Source organism: Schistocerca americana, chromosome 2, assembly GCF_021461395.2.
Source record: "Schistocerca americana isolate TAMUIC-IGC-003095 chromosome 2, iqSchAmer2.1, whole genome shotgun sequence".
Taxonomy (NCBI): Eukaryota; Metazoa; Arthropoda; class Insecta; order Orthoptera; family Acrididae; genus Schistocerca; species Schistocerca americana.
Window position 1 is genome coordinate 289,211,958 of NC_060120.1, and position 23,079 is coordinate 289,235,036.

The window sequence follows — 23,079 nt, forward strand, 5'->3', positions numbered from 1 at the left end:
ACAGTAAATTGAGTCATACTGTGCAACGGTACTAACTACCATTAAGTATATGCATGTTAGCACATGTCTGAGCTTACTGTTTGAACTTCTGCTGTTTCTGAAATAACATTCTCACTTCTTCCTCATACGTTTATTTCCAGATGAATGAAATAGCACAACACCAAAATTGCAACAGCAAACCATAAAATATAGACAGCCTTCTAGAGTCATTGAAACCATTTATACAGGCTATGGATCTCTTCCTCAAAAAATATCTGCCATCTTTGTAAAGGCCTAATGCAATTAGCAGCTGGAAAAGAGCTATGTTCCAACATAAATCACCGACCAGTTGTGATTGATAGGAACTGGCACTGACATAATTCAGAGGTCCTTTTCAAACTAGATCAGAAAGACAATAATTGGCAATGGGCATTGGGTCCATTACAATACATGAAAAGGGAGTTAACTTCAGATTTTCCGAGGAATATAACAACATCTGATATCATTTCTTTTCATTGTGTGGTATGAGCATGTGTTTGGACTCTAAAGAAAAGAAACTTTATCTACCTAGGACATCTTCTGTATCAGGTACTTTGGTTGACATTTTGTCATGCATCTGATGCAGTTCTTCTGGTGAAGCATTAAGTAGATGGAGGCTGCCACTGCTTGCAGCCCATGCCAACCGCACAACAGCTCGAATGGTGTTGATATCTGGTAGGTCCCATTGAAGTGCCTGAAGGAACATTAACCGAGATCTATCACTGTCATCAGATAGCACCATCTGAAACACACAACAGAATGGTACAGAATACACATTATGAAGTGTAGTGGAAAGTACCAAGGCTCAACTTTAAACAGCATATTTTAGAACACTATTTTAGTTGAGATAATATTATGCAAGGCTGGATTGCTACTCACCATATAATGGAGATGTTGAGACAGAAATTGGTACAACAAAAAGACTGCTAAATGGGTAAGCTTCTGGCCAAACGGAATTATTCTGAATAATACTCAACATCTCCATGATATGGTTTGTGACAGTCTGTCATTTTCATAATACTGTAATTATTCCAGCTTGGATTTTCCATTGTTTGTTTTAATTGAGAAGCACACACAGTTCAGCAATTTTCAAAAATCACAGGATTTTGAACACCTTTCATGTATAGCAGCTACATAAAATTAGACATATGTTAGTTCTGCATAAATGTATTTTATTGACTCAGAGCTATAATTGTTTTGGTTTCCACTTGTCCAATTCAATAAACTTACTTCTTTTAACATAATATAGCATATGTAACATGAATCAGCAGTCAATTTAAGAGATATTGATATTTTCTGAATTTCGAAGCTGGGTCCCCCACTCACTCAACAAGTATGTTTAAGTATCTGTTGTTGTTATCATTCTCAGCCTCTCCTTTCTTTGCCTCCATTTTTGTTCTCTCCTTATGTTAACTACCCCTCAATCATCTCGCTCCCAGTTAACATCTTTCTATAAACTATGAGCCTGTTCTGGCTTTTTATCACTTGATATGGCCAATTGAGTGCTTTAACATCACTAACCCTTTACAAAACCTTTTTCATTCCACCAGGAACTACTAGAATTAATGCAGACACTTTCCTTCTCAGTGCTTCAGATTTAGCTCCTAAAAACAGGAAGCCTCAGCTCTGAAATCTTAAGAGTTTCACATTGTTGAGTAATTTGCATTCCTACTGATGTTTCTACTTCCACTGTTTCAGAAACCATTTAACGTTACATAAAATAAATTGTAGAGTCTATCATGATCATTCACAAAACTGACAGTTAATCTCTCACATTTCAACTCATACATAAGCAGAAATTAAAAGAGAGACAAGAAATTAGAGTAGTGAGCATCTAAAATTCATACTTCCGCTTCCAAACAATTAGGGGAGTTGGTTTCGAATGTATAAGCTAGTGCACTTCTTGCCACACGACAGCAATCACCTGCCACGCAGCCACTAAAATCAGTAATGATTATGAGGATGAGCATGCCAAATTATGTACTCACCTTGTCCTATCTCTCACATTTCCATTTGTAAATAAACAACATTTCTTTCCTAGACAGAAGAGTGTAGGAAAATGTTCTATGCTTACACAGCAAGAGAAATAATCAGTGTACTTGATTTTACCAATTTTTCAGTTATATACTTACAGCTTAAATTTAAGACATTAAAAATTCAATTACTCCAGGAAGAAGACTTACCTCTTTTGCCAGACTCTGTGCAACTTTTGCTGCCACACTCCGCAGCATGTATTCTGTGTTTTGATTGGGGATGTTAAGTAGAGCCTGCCGCAGAACAGACATTGGATTGTGAGATATGGTGTTCGCATTGCTATGGTTGTTTAGATTTACTGTACTGCTGTTTGTTTCTGATACCACGTAGTCTGTCATTTCAGAAGTGGGTGGAGGATCATCCCTAACACGTACAATTACATGGCCAACTACTGATAAAAGCAGCTTGCTCATCTTCAGTACTGTTAGGTATGCTGACCTGTAAAAGATTATTCCACAGCATGAGACAATCACGCATATATAGAAGTCTCTGTACAACACATTCGTCAAAACCCATTATCAAAACCCGCACAGTAGAAAGGTACTTGTACTAGGAAACTTTTCCAAAACACTCAATAGCTCACTTCGACATGCAGAAACCCAGTCGTCAAGTCACTTCTCTTCTGAAGAGTTTTCTGGCAGTTGAAAATGTTCATCAAAACACTTTTGAGAGTGTGATCTGTAAGGGGAAGGAACCTGTTCTCAAGGAAACACAATAAAGTTTCATGGGGTGCTCAGGTACTTCAACACTTATTGCAGCTAAAAAGTTGATAAATTATTGAGCTGTGTGTTGGAACCATGTCTGATAGAAGAAATACCTGTCACATTTCTATCTGTAGTTGTTAAGCACTCTAGTACCATATGGCAGACAATCACGTACAATCTCTCGAAAGGTTGTGAATGGAGGATTGAGCATTGCTCATTTCAGTGCTCATCTCCTAAGGAAATGGGACTTGTTAACAACAACAGGTTAATCCCTGGCTATTGCAACTTTGCGGAAACATAACAAAAATGGACAAGTTCACATAACTTATAGCAGTGCTATTCACATGCACAGATGCACTATTTGCACAAAAGGGCACTATATGAAACTAGCTGATGTGTCAAAAAGGGCTGCATACCGAACTACATCATTTTAATGCAGCCTAAGAGAAATATGCTCATTTCAGATGCAGTCACACCCAAGGGTTCTTCTATTTACTGGTACGATATGCACTGATCATCCTACAATAATTTCCATACTGCAGTAACATTTTGTTAAGTGATGGAAGACGGCTAAACAGAACAGGGCACATGCTGAAAGTTTAAATTATCTTAAATTCTCCGTGGCACTGGAATACTACACAACATTGTGGAGCAAGCAGAAAAGAGATTTACTCAAAAGCACTGACCTGCTAAGAGATCTTGACAAAAGCTGCTGCTGCTACTGCTTCCCCCCCCCCCCCCCCCCCCAATCAAACTGCACTGGCAGACACCACTAAGCACTGAGGCATTATTCATCATCGGGAGGTTCACTCTTACAATTTCCTGAGTGTAAGAGGGCAGACAAAAAAATTTGCAGCCTGATAGTGAAAATAAAATTTATGCTTTCAAAAAAGGTTTATTTTTCAAACCTAATCTCCCCTAATATCAATACATTTCATCCAGCAGTGTTCCAGTGCCATTATCTCCTAGCTGTAGTGTTCCTCCAGAAGTTCTGCAAAGTACCTATCCTCAGCCGCAATGGCTTTTTGATTGGACAAAAGTGTTTACCAGAGAGAAATTTCTTCAGTTTTGAGAATAGATGGAAGTCCAAGGGAACGAAATGTGGTGAATAGCGTACATTTCCAGCACTTTGTAGTTCAAATCCCTCAATTTCCCATTGCCAAGGACTTTTGTGGGCAAGTGCATCGTCCTGATGGAAGATGATTTTTTCCTTCTTCTTTAAGCCGGGCTTGTTTTCATGAATGTTTGTGTCAAATTTCGTTAGAAGTTGAGAGTAGTATTCTCTAGTTATGGTTTCACCTTTTTCATGGCACTGGATCAGCAAAATTCCCTTTCGCATGCCTAACACTTGACGCCACGATCTTTCCCAGCAATGGCACTATCCATGTCTTCTTTGGAACTGAGGATCCAGTTTCTACACATTGCATAGACTGCTTTTTGGATTCAGGTGTGTAGTGGTGAACCCATGTTTCATCCACTGTCATGTATTGAGGCAAAAAGTAACTTCTGTTTTACTTAAAACAGCACCAAGCACTCTTGTGCAAATACGTTTGTGATGTGTACTTGCAGCACCCACCTTGCGCAAAACTTTCTCATGTTCAATGAAAGATGTGACCAACACTTTCCTTTGATATCACTACAGCATTAGCAATTCCACCCACCTTTATACACTGATCTTCAAAATCATATCACGCAGTTTGCTGACGATTTCTGTGGGCTTTCACTTTTTGGTCACCCTTCACGTGGATCATCTTTGATCGTTTCACAGCCATGTTCAAACTTGGTTGCCCATTTCTTCACTGTGTAAATTATAAGTGAAGCACTGCCACACTTATTTACAAGCCACAAATGAATTTCAGTCTATGTTACATCATCTTTTTACAAAGAATTTAATCACCAAACAACACAACTTTTTTCCATTTTCAACAACACGTGGCACAACCGCTTCAAACAAATGCCAACAGCCAACTGCTGCCTGGAATGACTTACAGTTTTACACAGCATACTAACATGTGTACCAACTTAAGGGGGAAAAATTCACTGAGTAGTGCTGCAATCTCTGTGCAGGCAGTAATCTACTCTGACAGCCCTCATGTAATCTGAGAGGAGTTGGACACAGAATAATTACCTTAACATTTGTCCCACAAAATCACCAGGATGGAAAAAATAAGAAAGTCTAGCTTATGTACACTTACCGACAATCATTCTTCCCACACACCATTAGCAAAAGGAAAAGGAAAGAGGGAAAATAATAGTGAGCGACAGACTTCAGCATTGCTGTTTATGGAACTGAAACACTTTAAATACTGCCAAGCCTTAACTTAAAAATTCAGTGGCAATGACATACCTCAGTACATAATGTTCACCTGGCTCTTACAAAATCTGTACTTGTCTAAAGCACACCACCACCACCACCACCACCACCACCACCACCACCAGTAGTAGCAATAGCAGCGGCGGCAGCAGCAGTACGAGTTAATATGATAACGGGTGAGATACTAACACTTTATAAAATGGTCTCTCAGGACAGTCAAACTTTCAGCAGTAGTAGTTGAAGGAAACAGGAATTTATTTTCAATTGCTTCTTTATTTTGTGAATTTCTACTGCTGAACAGTGGCTGAATTTTCTCATACCATTGTCTGTGTACCACATGATGAACCACACTATCTGATGCTTTTAAACTCTCATGGAATTTAACAGTAACATATTTTGTACACAAGAAGTTTTTGTTTATACTCCTTCAGTCACTTTTTTCAAGTTTTAATAAATTACATGATGCATTCTGGACGTTGTCGGTCCTCCTCCAGAAGATCTGAATACGGACCAACAGTGCCTGAAATACTGAATCCAAAAGATGGACCCTCAGAGTCCAAAATGCCTTGTGTAATTTAATCAAACAAAAAAAAAATGTGATAGAAAGCTTTTTATTCAAACTTCCTGTTTATTGAATACAGTCATGTTCACAGCTCCAAAATTTGGATAAATCATATTTTGTATCATTCCATTTTTGCTCATGAGTTGCACCTGTATAACTCAGTTGGTAAGATGTAAATGTAGATGTCAGGATACTATCTGAAAATGGCAGGGTTCTCAGTTTGAGTCCCAGCCCCACACACCATTTTATTCCACCAGAAAATTTCAAAATAACATACATTCCTCTGCAGAGTGAAAGATACAGCCTGAAATCTATTTGGACACCTTTGAATGAACTGTACTAGTTCTCTCTGAAATGGCACCCAGAAGTCAATGTTCATGGCCTCTACTGAAGGACTTGTGGTCCTTAAATGCTTCTAGTTTGCATGAATGAGGCCGAAGTTACGGAATTAACTTTATGACATTCCCATTTCATTATATTGTTCACTGTTTCTTGTGGAAATGGTAGTCCTCCCTCCTAGCACATTCTTTTCATTACTGTACAAAGTTAACACTAATTTTTCAGAACATTTCTCATGGAGAATGGAGGTTTTTTTCGTAGTCCTTTAAAGTAAACAAAGAGTCACGACTGAAAGAAACTTTAATTTTTGAGGTTACCAGTTTCGATCAGTTACTGACCATACTTCATACCTCATCCCACGAATGTGCAGTTTGTAACACCTGCTCTGTTCACTGGCACCACCTACTAACATTATAAGAGGTCTGAACTTGGTCAGTAAGTGACCGAAACAGTTAATCACAAAAATAAAGGTTTCTTGCCGTCAGACTGTTTATGTTCACTTTAACGTTAACACTTCTAATGAGTGAACACAGTCATAAATGGGATCACGGTATACTGAGTGTCATGACAAATAAGTTTGCAGAATGTTAAAGTATGACATTCACAGTTATCAAGATCAATAAAAACGATAAGGTTTGACTGGTCACAGGCAGGGTAGAAAAATGTCTGTGGTTATTATTTTAGTAATCACCCAAGCTGTTGCCTGAAGGGACTTATGGAAATCATTGAAATCTAAATCTTGATATATGAGTGGAGGTCTGAACCTCAGTCCTCCCAAATACGAGACCAGTATCTAAACAACCATGACGTCTCATCTAGTATTTGGAAGTTAGTGCCACACTACAAAAGTTAAGTGTAACCAGAAACATATGGGAACATTTTTCCTTAAATATGATACTTAGATAAAAATGGCATTATATTCACAACATTCCTCTTATAGCCATTATTTCATAAGAATAAAAAGACCACGACACAGTTGGAGAAAGCTGGACATCTTCAGCAACAAGTTTCATAAGACCATAAGAAATACAGATGGGTGGAAAATGGCACTATTATAATGTATGATTGTGAGAACTGACTTCATACTGAGAAATCATTTTTTTAATCTGAGGTCTTCAAAGTAATGTATAATTAGGTCTAAAGCTGATTTCCATTAGTAGTCCAAACACTGAAACAGCCTCAAGTAACACTGATTCAAATAAAGACGAGTGTTTGTTTGGATGGTTTTCATGTATACCTCCCTCCTGCAAGTAACCTTCCCACCTACACTCTACTTATACACACAGATTCTGTACATGAAGCAACTTGCAAACTCACCGTTTTGTCGCTACATCAGCATTTGCGAGAAAATTATTTTTTGTTAACATTTCAAGGATAACAGGAGCGTCCCCACTTCTCATGAAGTTATATTGGAATTCAAAAGCTTTCTCAGACATTGGATCCAGTGCTGGCATCAGTAATGCATACATCACCTAGAAAAGAAATCAATACATACTAATATCTCCGCTCTGGTTTAATAAAAGGCATTTATATGAAAGTGCTTTCCACTTTTCAATACCACTGAGAATCAACAAGTAAGTACACTACCTCAGAAAGCGCTACATCGAACATGAGGATGAGGAGGGTTATAGGACAAACTTGAGGCCCAGTTAGTTAGTTGGTCAGTTGCATGTTCCATAGAACTTAGTTATGACTATTACTAGGGGGTGGAAGGAGTTGTTTTTACAATTAATAAAATACCCCGGGGTATTTTTCTGTAGTCGAAGGAATTTCATTTGAAAACTCAACGTTTCGTCCCCATCTGCAAAGGACATTGTCAATGAGGATTGTAGCTTTGCTGAATGTCTGATTCACACCCTCACTCGCTACAGAGTCAGTGTCAGTAGCGAGCCAGAGTGCGAATCTGACATTCAAAAAGCTACGATCCTTCAACCACGGCATAATACCTGAGAATATTTTATTAATTTTACAGGATTCATTTCTGCGATAAATGCATATTTTTTTAGTGAAAAATTTGTAAATGTGCTGCCACTTGCACGATTTCTTAACCTATGTTTCTGTGACTGGACTATAATCTTTGAAATATTTACAAAGTAACTTGATTAAAATAAAGGAAGCACACAGTTATTTACAACTTGTAGAATACCAAGACTGCAGTAATACTGGTTGAAGAACATGAAAGGGAAGGCAGTACATAATGGTTTAGACAGTATTGTATCCTATCACCAATGTTATTTACTCCATTCACTGAGCAAGCAATAAAGGAAATTGAGGAGAAATTTGGAACTATTATTCAGGAAGAAGACATAAAAAATTTCTAGGTTTGCTGATGGCACTGTAATTTTGTAAGTGAAGGCAAAGGACTCTGGGGAGCAACTGAATGGAATGGATAGTGTCGTGAAAAGAGATAATAAGATAAATACCAAGAAACATAAAACAAGATTAATGGAATGTAGCTGAATTAAATCAGACGATGCCAAAAGACTTGAATTATGAAATGAGACACTAAAAGTAGTGTATTCGTTTTACTTTTTGGGCAGCAAAATATGTTATGATGACTGAACTAGAGAGAATATAAAATGCGAACAGGAAACAACAAGAAATGCATTTATGAAAAAGATGAATTTGTAATGTTCAATATAAATTTAAGTGATGTGATCGCTTAGGTATTCTCTCCACGACAGATTAATGATGTACTGTAGAGCTACCGTTTCCATTTTTGCACAAGATTTCAACGACCAACTGAATTGTCTTTTTCAGGTGGTGCAAACTGCACTGTTGTAAGTACTCATCACGTGGAATTCAACCAACTGCAAATTGTCATCGGTCTCACACTGATGTTTATAGCCGGTTGTGAGTTCAGTGGAAAACCAAATAAATGGGGAAAGGTATTTCAATTTAAAAATGGCTTGGGGGCCTGTTCCTCCACTTATTAAGATCTCACCAAATGTCACATCCAACAGAACTGGAAGAATCTGGGAGAAAGTGCCAGGAAGTCTTTTCTGAAGATGTTTGAAGGGTAGCCTTTTATGAAACTGGAATGTGGAGAACTAAGGAGTCAGGCAAGAAGAGAACAGTAGCTTTTGAAATGTGGTGCTACAGAAGAATGCTGAAGATTAGATAGGTAGCTCAGCTAACTAATGTGGATGTACCAATTTGAATTGGGGGAAGCATTTCGGGCACATCTGACTAAAAGAAGGGATCAGATGGCAGCACACATTCTGAGGCATCAACAAACACTCAATTTAATAACTGAGGTAATTGTGGTAGTAAATGTTGTAGAGGGGGACCCAGGCTTGAATACAGTATGAAGAAGACAATGTAGCTTGTTGCAGTAGTTATAAAGTGATGTTTATTGAAGACCCGAATCAAACAATTCTTCGTATTGAGGAATACAACAATGATTGAGAATATTCTGTTTCATTTTTTTGGTTTACCCTCTTGTATTATTTCTAATGGTATGATCAGGCCTTTTGCAGTAGTGAATAAAATTTCAAGAAAATGTTATTTACATTTTCTAGTGTTGCAGTTACTCTACTAGCCTCAATTATAGTACTTTTATTGTTAGCAAAGAGAATTATTTCTGCTTCACTTGTACGTAACAACAACAAGAGTGGACTCAATACTGGTTCCCATGGTACACCTGAAGTGATCATTTCCCGGTCTGAAGATGCTGTTACATTCTTTAAGTTAGACATGTTGAAAACCAGTTATTGGCAAGATTTATGATATCATAATGTCTGATCTGTACAAGAATACTGAAATATCAGACTGAAATATTTGGTCATTTAAATTCTTTATTAACGTATTTCATGAATTGAAAGAAAGTACATTCTGTGGAGAGACCTCTTTGAAATCCAAATTGAGACCGAAAATTTTATTTTGAGATGGGCAAGTTATGATTCTTGCAGCAAACATAACTGTTTTTCCTTTGTTTATTTCCCTGGTGATTCCTGAATCCATTATTGATGATATGGCTTCCTGCAGGAGCAACAGATAGGAGGCTGTAAAATATCTCTAAGATTCTTTGCTTAATAATGGTTCTAGAAGTTATGTAAGTAGACTTTCGCAGGATAATTTGCATTTATCTTCAAGAGCCACCAATTCAGGTTTTTCAACATTTCAGTGAGGTTCTCCCACGAGTCCAACAAACCTGTTATTATTTGTACACCCTTCTTTGTCTACATTCAATGTCCCCTCATAGTCCTATTTGGTATGGCCCCATACACTTTAGCAACATTTTAAGATAATATGCACATATGGTTTATAAGCATGTCCCTTTGTAGAATGACTGCATTTCCCAATATTCTGCCAATGAATCAAAGCCTGCAACAGACTTCTTACATCTCAGCATATGTGAACATTCCATTTCATATCCGCACAAATAGTTATACCCAGGTGTTTTGTGTGAGTTAACTGATTGCAACTGTCAATCACCGATACTGTAGTTACATGATATTACATTTTTTTCGTTTTGTGTACTGGGTAATTTTACATTTCTGTACACTTAAACCACATTATCAATCTCTGCACCACTTTAAAATCTTATCCAGATCTGACAGAATGCTTCTGCAGTTTTCTCCAGCCAGTTTTTCATTATATATATTCCGCAAGAAGTCTGATGTCGGTATTAATATTGTCTGCTAGGTCATTAACACGCAACATGTACAACAAAGATCCCAACGCAGTTCCCTGGGCCACACCTGAAGGTATTTCTAGGTCTGTCGATGACTCTCCAAACAACACAATATGCTGCATCCTCTTTTTCAAGAAATCCTCAACCCATTCACAAGTTTTGTTTGATACCCCTATTAAATGTACTTTCGTTAATAATCATAGGTGTGATAGTGACACAAATGATTTCTGGAAGCTAAGGACTACTGCTTGCTCCAGACAGCCATGATCCATAGTTTTCTGAATGGTATGTCAGAAAAGTGAAGTTGGATTTCACGTGATAATTGTTTCTGGAACCTGGATGGCATGGAGGAGGTCATTCTGTTTGTGATACCTCACTACTTTTTAGCTAAAAATATGTTCTAAGATTCATCAATAGATGGATGTCAAACATATACTGGATAGTAATTTTGTGGATCATTCTGCTACCCTTCTTGCGGACGGGTGCCACCTGTGCTTTCTGAACACAGTTTTTGTTCAAATTATCTGCAGTATATTATGGCTAAAATGGGAGTTAACTAAGCTGTAAATTATGTATAGAATCTGATACATATTCCAATCGGTCTTAGAGTGATTTTAGCCATTTCTCAATGCCGCTTACACTGATAGCTATTTCATTCACGTTTGTAGTGATGCACCAGAAGTAAACAGAAGCAGTACATCTGTATCTTTCTTAGAAAAGGAACATCTGAAAAAGGAGTTCAGGATTTGTCCAGGATTTCTTCTTTTGATCTGCAACCCTCAATTTCAAGTTACGTGACATTCAAGGGACACTCTACACTAACTTTGGTCCCCATGACAGCCTTTACGTACGAACAAAATGTCTTTGGGTTTTTTGCATTATCTTTTGGTAAGATTCAGCTATGGTAGTAATTGAGAACTCGTGCCTTGTCCTCTTAACAATGAAACACATTTAATTCAGTATCTATCTATCTATCTACAGCTCTAAGCTTTGTTTTCACATGTGGTACAAGAGTAATAATGGCTGTTTCTGTAGAAGCTGCTTTACAATGACTGTATGCCATGGAGGATCCTCTACCATAATAACCTGTTCTACTTGGTAAATACCTATCCAATGCATGGTGACATGCTAAAGCCTCAGATGTAAATGTTTTAAGTTCCTTTTTGAGACATGACACATCCGCATTTTTATCAATGTTACTCAACATGTAAATCTTCCTACCTGTTTTAGCTGTTCTTTGTACTTTTGTAAACATAGCTGCTACAAGTGCCTTAAGTTCAATTGCAACCAGTATCAACTGGACATCCTCAACGATGCCCCATGTATTTGCTGCCACTATATCTAACATATTTCCATCATGAGTGGGCTACCAAACTGTGAGTTCTGCATAGTTTTCCGCAAAGGCATTTAGTAATGATCAATGTGTTCCTGTTTGAGATCGATGCTGTAGAGCGTACATGCAATGTAGCTCGACTCCAATGCAGATATATAAGTACTGACATGCAGGCAAGGGATTAATGTGGCATTCATTTCTGACGAGTGTGGCAAATGCAGAAACATGAACTATGGTGACATTATTACCAAATGCATCCAAACAGGACGAAAGTGCTGTTATTCTTTTCTTGGTTGCTGAAGGACAAACACAGATTGATATCCATCGAAAGAATAAACAATGTGTATGGGGACACATGTCTGTCTAAAACCACTGTTGTGGAAGGTGCACCAAGCAGTGCTGTTGCTTCACAATAATGTGCATCCCCATACCACAAATGTCATAATGCAGAAGTTATGCCAACACAAGCGGGCCAACTCAAGCACCCGCCCACTGTCCTGATCTTTCTCCACGCAATTATCATGCCTCTGGCCCCTTAAAAAAGAAATTGAAGGATCAACGATTCCTGTCTGGTGAGGATGTGCAGCAGGCAGTTATGGACTTCTTCATGCAAGATAAGAGTCTTTTACCAGAACGGTATATTCAACCAGGTGTGTTTTGGAATGATTGCCTTAATCCTGTTCCAGGGATTATGTGTCTGTGGAAGACCCAGGTGCAAGACCTACCCAATCTACCCACCTAGTACTTCTCACTTCAGTCTTGTCACAGGCTTTAGCCAACATCACAAACTATGAAAGCAGCCATGTCATAACGCACCACTTCCCCAGCTCCAAACACTTGCCCATACACTTGTCACCCTTCCTCTAGCATTCCTTGTCAACAAAGTGGCTGTCTCCCTTTGAGATGCCAGATACTCGCTGCCAATCTCTCTTCATGCCTCCTGCCCCCCCCCCCCCCCTCCACTTTTCTCACCTTGACAGAACCCTCACCCGTCCTCACCCCAGTACAGTCCACCTACCGCAGCACAATCCCGGCATTGTGCATCAGGCTGACACTATGTAGGGGAGGGGTGTGTGCGTGTGTGTGTGTGTGTGTGTGTGTGTGTGTGTGTGCACGTGCTCGCGCACATGCATGCTCAAGAAAAGGTACAGACTGAAAGCTAGCAAATTTTCTTTCTTTTTTTGTGTCCCTGTCAATTACTCAGTACATTTATATTTTCCATATTATTTTTATTTCATCCTGTAGTATCCACTGTTTGAACAAAAAATAATTTACATTAAATTAGCCTTGCTGTAATATGGACGAAACAAAATACTGCAACATAGGATCAGTATTTCTATGAGCTAAGTTCACTCTACATTTTCAATTTTTCAATCTAGACCTGTTCGTTCTGAACTAGTGTTCAAAGGTTAATGAATTTAAAAACTACTTATGAACATGACACTGGAAAATCAATCTTTTGCAACAAAGATCAGCAGCAGATTCACAAGGTTCATAAATGTGATATTATTTGGTAAACACTAAACATTTGCTTGAAACAAAATATGTTAACACAAGCTGTACCCCACAGTCACAGTTGTGAACGCAAAAGCTGGTGGGTTTTTGCCATTCTTCCCTAATTCATATTGAATATGTCTGCTTGTGTCTGTATATGTATGGATGGATATGTGTGTGTTTGCGAGTGTATACCCGTTCTTTTTTCTCCTTAAGGTAAGTCTTTCCACTCCCGGGATTGGAATGACTCCTTACCCTCTCCCTTAAAACCCACATCCTTTCGTCTTTCCCTCTTTCCTGACGAAGCAACCATGGGTTGCAAAAGCTAGAATTTTGTGTGTCTATCGACGTGCCAGCGCTTTCGTTTGGTAAATCACATCATATATATATATATATATATAATTGTGTTTGCGCGAGTGTGTGTGAGCGCTTGTGTGTAAGTGTGCCTACTGCTGACAAAGGCCTTAATGGCCGAAAGCTATAATTGTGTCAATCTTTTTGATGTGCCTATCGTGACTCAGCAACTTCGCTATATGGTGAGTAGCAACTTTCCTTCTTTGGTATTGTGTTACATTCCATCCTGGATTTTCCATTGTTTGGTTTTTGCCTGGCGGCTTTTCTTCAGTCCTAACCCTGTGCTGTTTTCCTTTGTAACTACATTCTTTTGCATCCGCTATACTCAATGTCCATCCTTATTTCTTTTCTTTTCTTTTCTGTGTTTCTCTTGTTGCCTTACGAACCGCTCTGCACGTTCTACTTATGAACCACACTGTATCAACCGTCTCGGCCGTGCGCAACAGACAGCCTCAAGACTACGCTGATTGTTGGTGCAGCATCTTAGGTCCCACATTACTCCCACCAATATAATGAAGCCTATACCTTCAAACTGATCACGCTCCCAGTGTCAATTCCCATATTTTTGATTGTTATCTCCCGCACTTTTCCAGTGTAACACAATCTTACATCTCTAACTACAAACCTCTCTCCACCCCCCACACTTTCCCCGGTCTATCCCTGTTCGCACCCACTAAATCCACCTCATCCATTCACATCTGCAGTCCCCCTTACACTTATCCATCCTCAAACCTGCTACTTACAGTAATATACTTATATTTATTATTGATTAGTTATTCTCCACTTTAATCCTTGTGACGTCTTGCCAATTTTAGTGAGTTTTGTCTTCCACTATCGTCATCTTCCTCAGATTTCATCTCGTTTTTCTTCCCCTCGTGCATCCATTTCGTCCATTCCACATGTATTTGGGTGTCTTTTTGCGTAATTTTTCGGACTTAATTCAACTTTCTTATGTAATTTTTGCACCACCATGGATGCTTGCTCCTTCCATCTGCATCAATACATTAAAGTTTCCTAATCCCTAGCCAGATCCCAGTCCCACATACTGTTCCTGCGTTGTTGCTTGGCTCATGAAATCCCCCCTAATGGCCTTACCATCAAATTACCGATCTCTGGTTGCCACCCCTCCTTCCATAATGACCTCCACCTGTTCAGATTCCTCCAATCCTTAGCCCTCACCAATATAGTCCTGCAAAACCATATCAACTAAGCCCAATCCTCCTTGCAGTACCTTCTCTCCATGCACAAAATTCTCCTGCTATGTAATCTCAAATTCCTGGAACCCATAAAACACATTGAAACTCTTGCCGTGCAGGAACTTGAGCAACATGCACAACGCCACCTCAAAAAGCTCTCCATCCTAGTCACTTCCTACCTCTGCCTCAGAGTACCACTGTCCACCACTTCTACAACAACCTCCAAACCTCCCCCACGCCCCCTCATAGCTGACAAACCCTGTCTCACAGACCTACTACACTTACCCCACCCTCCTAACCTCCCTCCCACCACAACACAGAACTTAAACAGACTCACAACACATGTATGAACCTTTCCTCCAGAAGCCTTAGTGCCACAGAAATATCAGTCCTTTCCAGTGGCCTCATCTTTTGCCCCACTCCCAAATTCAATCATGCAGGACTTGTTAAAGACCTTCTCTCCTCCTCTCCCTCCCTACAGTGAAAACAGTTTTTCGCCACCAACCCAACCAATCAGACTCAACCAAAGACCAATATTGAACCTTGCCTAACTCAGTTCACTCCTCCATCCAACTGTGATCCACCCCCACTGCCTCCAAACCACCCCGTTAACTTTCCAGAATTTCTTAACCTCGAACCTTGCCTCACCATCATTCCCCAAATCCGTCAGCATGCTAAACTAACTTTACACCAGCAGAAAGAACTGCAGTCCACCATCTAAAAACTGATACCGACCTTATAATCCTACCTGCTGACAAAGGCTCCACCACCATTGATTTGAACCGCAAGGCTTACGTGGCAGAAGGACTCCATCAGCTTTCAGATACTTCCACCTACAAACCATGCCACAGTGATCCCATCCCAGTAATCCAGCAGGATCTCCAGTCACTACTCAAATCCTTAGGCCCATCCCAGAACCTCTCCCCAGAGTCCATCTCTCTACTTACCCCTACCACTCCCCACACTCCCACCTTCTACATGCTTCCTAAAGTACATAAACCCAACCACCCACGATGCCCCATTGTGGATGGTTACAGTGCCCCCACTGTGAGAATCTCTACTCTCATAGACCAACACCTTCAACCTATTACCTGGAACCTATGCTCCTACATAAAAGATACCAACCATTTCCTCGACCGACTCTCCTGCTCGTCACTATTGATGCCATCTCCCTGTACACTAACATTCCTAATTCCCATGGCCTTACTGCTATCTAACACTACCTTTCCAGACACCCTATGGATTCCAAACCAACAACCTCCTTCCTAGTCTCCATGACCAACTATATCCTCGAGCCACCTTCCTAGATGTTGACCTTCACCTCAGAGATGACTACATCAGTACCTCCATCCATATCAAACCTACTGACCAACAGGAATACCTCCACTTCGACAGCTGCCACCCATTCCATACCAAGAAGTCCCTTCCATACAGCCTAGCCACTCGTGGTCGTCATATCTGCAGTGACGAGCAATCCCTCTCAAAATATACCGAGGGTCTCACCGAAGCCTTCACTGACCGTAATTATCCTCCCATCCTTGCACAAAAACAAATCTCCTGTGCCTTATCTTTCCAGTCTCTCACCACCTCCCAAAGTCCCACAGTCCGGCAACAGAGGAGCATTCCCCTCGTAACTTATTACCACCCACGACAGGAGCAACGGAATTACATTCTCTGCCAGGGTTTCAATTACCTCTTGTCGTGCCCTGAAATGATAAATGTCCTGCACACTATCCTTCCCACCCCTCCTACTGTGGTAATCTGCCATCCACCGAACCTACACAATATACTCATCCATCCTTACACAACCGCTGCTCCCAATCCCTTACCTCATGGCTCATACCCCCGTAATAGACCTAGATACAAGACCTGCCCCATACATCCTCCTACCACCACCTACTCTAGTCCAGTCATTAACATCACCTATCCCATCAAAGGCAGGGCTACCTGTGAAACCAGTCATGTGATTTACAACCTAAGCTGCAACCACTATGTAGACATGACAACCAACAAGCTGTCACAACCAACAAGCTGTCTGTCTGCATGAATGGCCACCGACGAACTGTGGCCAAAAAACAAGTGGACCACCCTGTGGCTGAACACACTGCCAAACATGATATCCCTCATCTCAATGACTGCTTCACGGCCTGTGCCATTTGGATCCTTCCCACCAACACCAGCTTTTCTGAATTGCACAGGTGGGAGCTTTCCCTGCAATACATCCTATGTTCCCGTAACCCTCCTGGCCTCAACCTTCTTTAGTCACTGTCCTCACCCATCCAGCCCCCTCCCTGTTCCCATTCCAGCACTACACAGCTGTCATTTCACCGCCACATCGAGTCTTTTAATTTCTCTCCTTTCCACTACTTACCCCCTCCCCCCTCCGCATCTTCTCTCCTGCCCTCCATCTAAACTGCAACACTTCACTGTCTGCCACTCTCACCATACTATCCCTCTCCCTCCCCGCCCCAGCCTCTGCCTTTTAACTTATCAATCAACAGAATTTTTAACATCCTATTATAGCACCACATCTCAAATGCTTAAATTCTCATTTTTTCCATATTTCTCACAGTCCATCATTCATTAGCATACAATGCTGTACTTTCTTAGAAATTTCTTCCTCGAATTAAGTCCAATGTTTGATATTAGTAGATTTCTTTCAGCCTGATATTAGTAGATTTCTTTCAGCCAGGAATGCCATCTTTGCTTGTGCTAATCTGCCTTTTATGTCCTCTTTGCTTCATCCATGGTATGTTATTTTGCTTCCAAGGTAGCAGAATTCCTTAACTTCATCTACTTCGTGTCCCAAATTTCAATATTTAGTTTATTGGTCATCTCATTGCTGCTACTCCCCATTCCTTTAGTCTTTCTGTAGTTTACTCTCAATCTATGTGCTTAGCTCAAGACTTCATTATATTCACAAGTCCTGTAATTATTCTACATTTTCACTGATGATAGGAATGTCATCAATGAATCTTATCACTGATATCCTTCGCTCCTGAATTTTAATCCCACTCTTGAATATTTCTTTCATTTCCATCACTACTTCTTTAATGTGTAGACCAAAAGACTACAGGCCTGTCATACATCCTTTTTAATCCAAGTAGTTGGTTCTTGGTCTTACATTTCTGCTGTTCCCTCTTGATTATTGTGCATATTGTGAATTATTGCTCTTCACTTATAGCTTACTCCTATTTTCTCAGAATTTCTGGTATCTCATCCCATTTTATACTGTTGGATATTTTTTTGAAGTCATCATAGCCTATGAATGGGTCTTGATTTTTCCTAAGTCATGCTTCTGTTACCAATCACAATGTCAGAACTTCATCTCTTGTGCCCTCACCTTTCTGAAGACCAAACTGATCATCTAACAGATCCTCAATTTTTTTTCCATTCTTCAATGAATTATTCATGTCAGCAACTTGGGTGTGTGAGCTGTTAAGTTGATCACATATTAGTTCTCGCAGTTATCTGGTCTCACTATCTTTGAGATTAGGCAGATGACATTCTTCTGAAAGCCTGATGGTGCATCTCCAGATTAATACATTCTATTCTACACACACACACACACACACACACACACACACACACTCACTCACACACTCACTCACTCTCTCAAATATTCACTTGACTGCCACTTCCCCCTATGATTTCAGAAATTCTAAAGGAATGTTATGCATCTGCTCTGCCTCATTTGATCCTAAGTCCTGCAAAGTGCTATTAACTGACTGCAAAACTGGATCCTCATGTCTTTTATATCACCTAACATTTCTTCCTTAATCACATAATCAGATACATTCTCCTACTCATACAGGCCTTCTTGCACTCTTCTACTTATTACTTTCTCCTCTGTGCGTAACAGTGGAATTCTGACAGCACTCAATGTTGATGCCCTTGCTTCGAACACTGAACCTCTAGTGCAGTATTTATAGCCTCAGAAAACATCAAACACATCTTAACATTCCTCAGAACTTCAGTATTCGACTTCTTTGTTCACTGAGTCTTTCGGATGAGTCTCCTATACTTCAGTCTACTATTTATTTCAGTTTACTATTTATCATTAATAAACTGTGATCCGAGTCCACTGCTACTGGATATGCTTCATAATCCAACGTCCGATTTTTGAAAATCTGTCCAACTTGATGCAATACAACTGGTGTTGTTTTGTTTTAAGGCACAAAAACAACTAGAGTCATAAGTGCCCATGTCAGAACTGTAGAACATGAATACAAAGAGAGGAGTTAAAAACAACTACGTGTTAATCCCAAATGATGGAAGAGAAGAAAGCTAAAATCCGGGATGTGGAAAGTGTGTATAAAATACGCCACTGAGAAACGGAGGTCCTGAACTAAAAATTAAATGTCCTTCGCCATATTGCTACAATGGATAAAAGCACAGTACACAGTCCGTTTGCTAAAAAGGCCGATAATTAAGACGGCAAACACAAATGAGAATGTAATGGGGGTAAAAAAGGACATTCCGTTAGGAATGGCGGACCGTGAAAGCTTGAGTGCAATGGGCACAAAGTTGTGGGGGAACACCTGTTAACAAATGGTGATGGTCAAAAAGACAGTGCCCGATATGTGACCTAGCTAGAATGATATCCTCATGGTGGGAGAGCTGAGAGGAGGTCGTCCAAGTCATTTGGAGAGGCTTAATAACCTGGAGCTTGTTCCCAAGAAGGGAGGACCAGTGGTGATGCCAATGTGACATCACCTGCTGACAGATTGCAATAAAGAGTTCATCGGAGGGCATGTAAGAACTAGCAGGCTGAGGTATGAGGACTGCAGCCTATGCAGCAGCGTCAGCGGCCTTGTTTCCTTTCAGGCAGGAACCCATATAAACATCACAATGGGCTCCATAAAGAGTGAGCAAGTGACAACTTTCCTAGATCCGTTGCACTAAGGAATGGGCAGTGTGAAACATACAGAGACTTTGAAGAGTACTGAGAGAGTTGGAGCAGAAGACATAATTGAAAAGCCTGGGCCACCAGATGTACTGCGTGGCCTGATACAAGGCGAAGAGACCTGGTGTAAACACTGAGAGGTATCCCAGAAGCTAATACCGAAAAACATGGGTGCCAAAGACAAAGGCACACACGACACCACGGTCAGTCCGAGAGCCTTCAGTGTACGGAAAGGTAGTGTCACAAAGTTCCATGCAAAGGTACTGTTACGAAGTTCCATGCGAAGCTTGTGAAACTTATGGCGACAGAGCAAGGCTGGAGTAGTGTCCTTAGTTAGTGAATGAAGGCCAAGGTGAACAGGACTGCCACACAAAGCCAAGGTGGTGAAGGGTTCACACCCAACAGGTAAATGGCAGCTAGCATAAAGTGAAACTGCCAGAGCAAGAGCCAAAAGTGAACACCAGGAGGTAACAAACAGAGAAGAGGGACATGCCGCATACTGGTGGTCAAACAGCATGCATATCTGCTGAGGAGAAAGTCACGGCGGTAGGACAGCGGTAGTTTGGCAGCTTCTGTGTACAGACTCTCAACCGGGCTAATGTAAAAGGTGCCAGTGGCAAAATGATGCCACAATGGTGGATAGTATTGAGATGGCGTAAGGAGGATAGACGTGCAGATGCGTAAACAAAACACCATAGTTTAGTTTCGAATGGACGAGGGACTGGTACAAACGAGGAAGGGTGGTTGAATCTTCTTTCCAGGAAGTACCACTGAGGAAAAAAAGGACACTGAGGGACCGCGTACAGCGGGCTGCTAGGTACGACATGTGGAAGGACCAGTAAAGTCTCCTATCGAGCACAAGTCGCAGAAATGTTGTAGTTTCAACAAATGGAAGAGCAACAGGCCCAATATGTAAAGATGGTGGAAGAAACCAACTGCACCATCATAAATTCGTACAAACTGTTTGTCAGTGGAAAAACGAAAGCCACTGTCAATGCTCCGCGAGTAAAGATGATTGAGACATCGCTGAAGAATTCACTCAATGAGACAAGTCCATGGAGAGCTGTAATAGAATGCAAAATTGTTGACGAAAAGGGAGCCGGAGATGCCTGGCGGGAGAAAGGGCATTACAGGGTTAATGGTGATAGCAAAGAGGACGACACTCAGGGTGGAACTCTGAAGCACACAGTTTTCCTGGATAAAGGTGTGCGACAAGGTAGAACCCTCACGTACCTTGCAAACTTGGACTTTTAAAAATTCCTGAAGGAAACGGAGTGTGCAGCCATGGAAGCCCTGCATTTAGAGCATTTGTAGTAGGCTTTCTCCAAATCAAAAAACATGGCCACAGTCTGGAATTTCTGCAGAAAACCATTCATGACATGGGTGGAAAAAGTGACGAGATGGTAAACGGCATAATGGTGCGCTCGAAATCTGCACTGTGCAGTGGTTAGTAAACTGCGAGATTCGAGCCACCATACCAGCTGGGCATGAATCATATGTTCCATCACCTGGTGAGAGAAATGGGGCAGTAGCTAGAGGGAAGGTGTTTGTCCTTAGCAGGCTTGGGTATTAGTATGACAGTGGCTTCACACCAGCATCTGGGAAACACGACCTCTGCCAAGATGTGTTGTACGTATGAAGCAGAAAGTGCTTGCCCACAAGAGAAAGGTGCTGCAACATCTGAATGTGAACATCATCTGGCCATGGGGCAGAGGATCGGGATAAAATGAGAGCATGATCTAGCTCCCTCATAGTAAAGGCAGCATTGCAGCATTCAAGATTCTGAACAGAGAACAGTATCGCCCAAGCCTCCTTCACCTGTTTCTGATGCAGGAAGGCAGGGTGATAGGGTGGTAGTGGGAGGAGCTCGTAATCTCCACAAAATGGCAGCCCAAGTTGTTGGAGATAGTAATAGGGTCCACTATGACATCATCTGCTACTGTCAGGCCGGAAACTGGGGAATATGTTGTGGTCCGAGACAGCTGTGGAGTTTGGCCCACATAACAGAAGAGGGAGTAGAATTGTTAAAACAACCAGTAAACAAAATCCAGCTACCTTATTTGGCATACCAAAGAACATGACAACACTGTGCACACAACTGTTTATCATGAATGAATTTTGCCATCATGGGATGAAAGCAAATAATGCAAAGTCTCCACACGTGGATTGCATCATGGCATGTCTCAGTCCACCAAGGGACTGGGGCACGGTGTGGTAAAGAGGAAGGGCAAGGAATGAAATGAACTACAGTGGTAATGGTAACGTTTGTAAGGTATTCTACCTGGTCATCACCAGCTGCAGAAATGTTTTTTATCAAAGATGATGAGGGAGGGTAAAGCCTCCAGTTGGCCTTAGTAAGCTGTCCTTTGGGTGTTCATAGAAGTGGGGTACGAGTCAGCAAATGGAGAGCACATGGCACATGGGAACTGGTCGCTCGAGTGTCTGTGAGAACGGACCACTCGAGATGATGGGCAAGCTGGGTAGTGCAGAAGGATAGGTCCAAATGGGAATAGGTGTGCATGGAGCCCAAAAGGGATCATGGGTGCTACTGTGTTAAGGCAGAGGAGGCTGAGTTGATTGAGAAGGTCAGCCATGAGGGTGCCTCTCTGACAGATTCTGGGACAGCCCCATCGGAAATGGTGTGCATTAAAGTCACCATGCAGCAAAAAGGTGTGCGGTAGCTGCCCAATTAACTGGAGGAAGTCTGTCCTGGTGACATCGAATGACAGATGTAAATGGTACAAAGGGAAGAGGTCAAGTGAGAAACGAAAAGGTGAACTGCAACAGCTTGAAGGTGGGTATTCAGGGAGATGGGTTGACTATGAACTGGCCATATCCTTCACAGAGTGAGATGCAGAAAGAACAGTACTGTAAGTGCCAGATGGTAGAACGCAGGGTTTGCGACTAGACAATAACTTCCAAGAGACAGGGTTCACGACAAGACAATAACTTCCAAGAGACAGGGTTCACGACAAGACAATAACTTCCAAGAGACAGGGTTCACGACAAGACAATAACTTCCAAGAGACAGGGTTCACGACAAGACAATAACTTGTGAACGACTCTTTCCTTTACCAGGATCTCCTGGACACCTGCTCTTTGAGATACACGTGACAATCTCGAGAGGAGGTAGCATGGCCACTATTGCAGTTGATACAGAGGGGAGGAGGAGGTGGACAATCACTCTCA

The 23,079-nt window shown here is 41.0% G+C and overlaps 1 protein-coding gene across 1 annotated transcript in view; it reads right to left on the reverse strand.

Moving 5' to 3' along the window:
* LOC124594839 (probable ubiquitin carboxyl-terminal hydrolase FAF-X) overlaps nucleotides 1–23,079 on the reverse strand; it is a 300,957-nt gene that overhangs the window by 143,648 nt on the left and 134,230 nt on the right. Inside the window, exons 20-22 of the mRNA XM_047133291.1 lie at nucleotides 7,289–7,443; nucleotides 2,202–2,490; nucleotides 547–760 (exon numbers count right to left, since the gene is read on the reverse strand). Coding sequence (XP_046989247.1) covers nucleotides 547–760; nucleotides 2,202–2,490; nucleotides 7,289–7,443 — 658 coding nt within the window. The remainder of the gene's footprint in view (nucleotides 1–546; nucleotides 761–2,201; nucleotides 2,491–7,288; nucleotides 7,444–23,079) is intronic.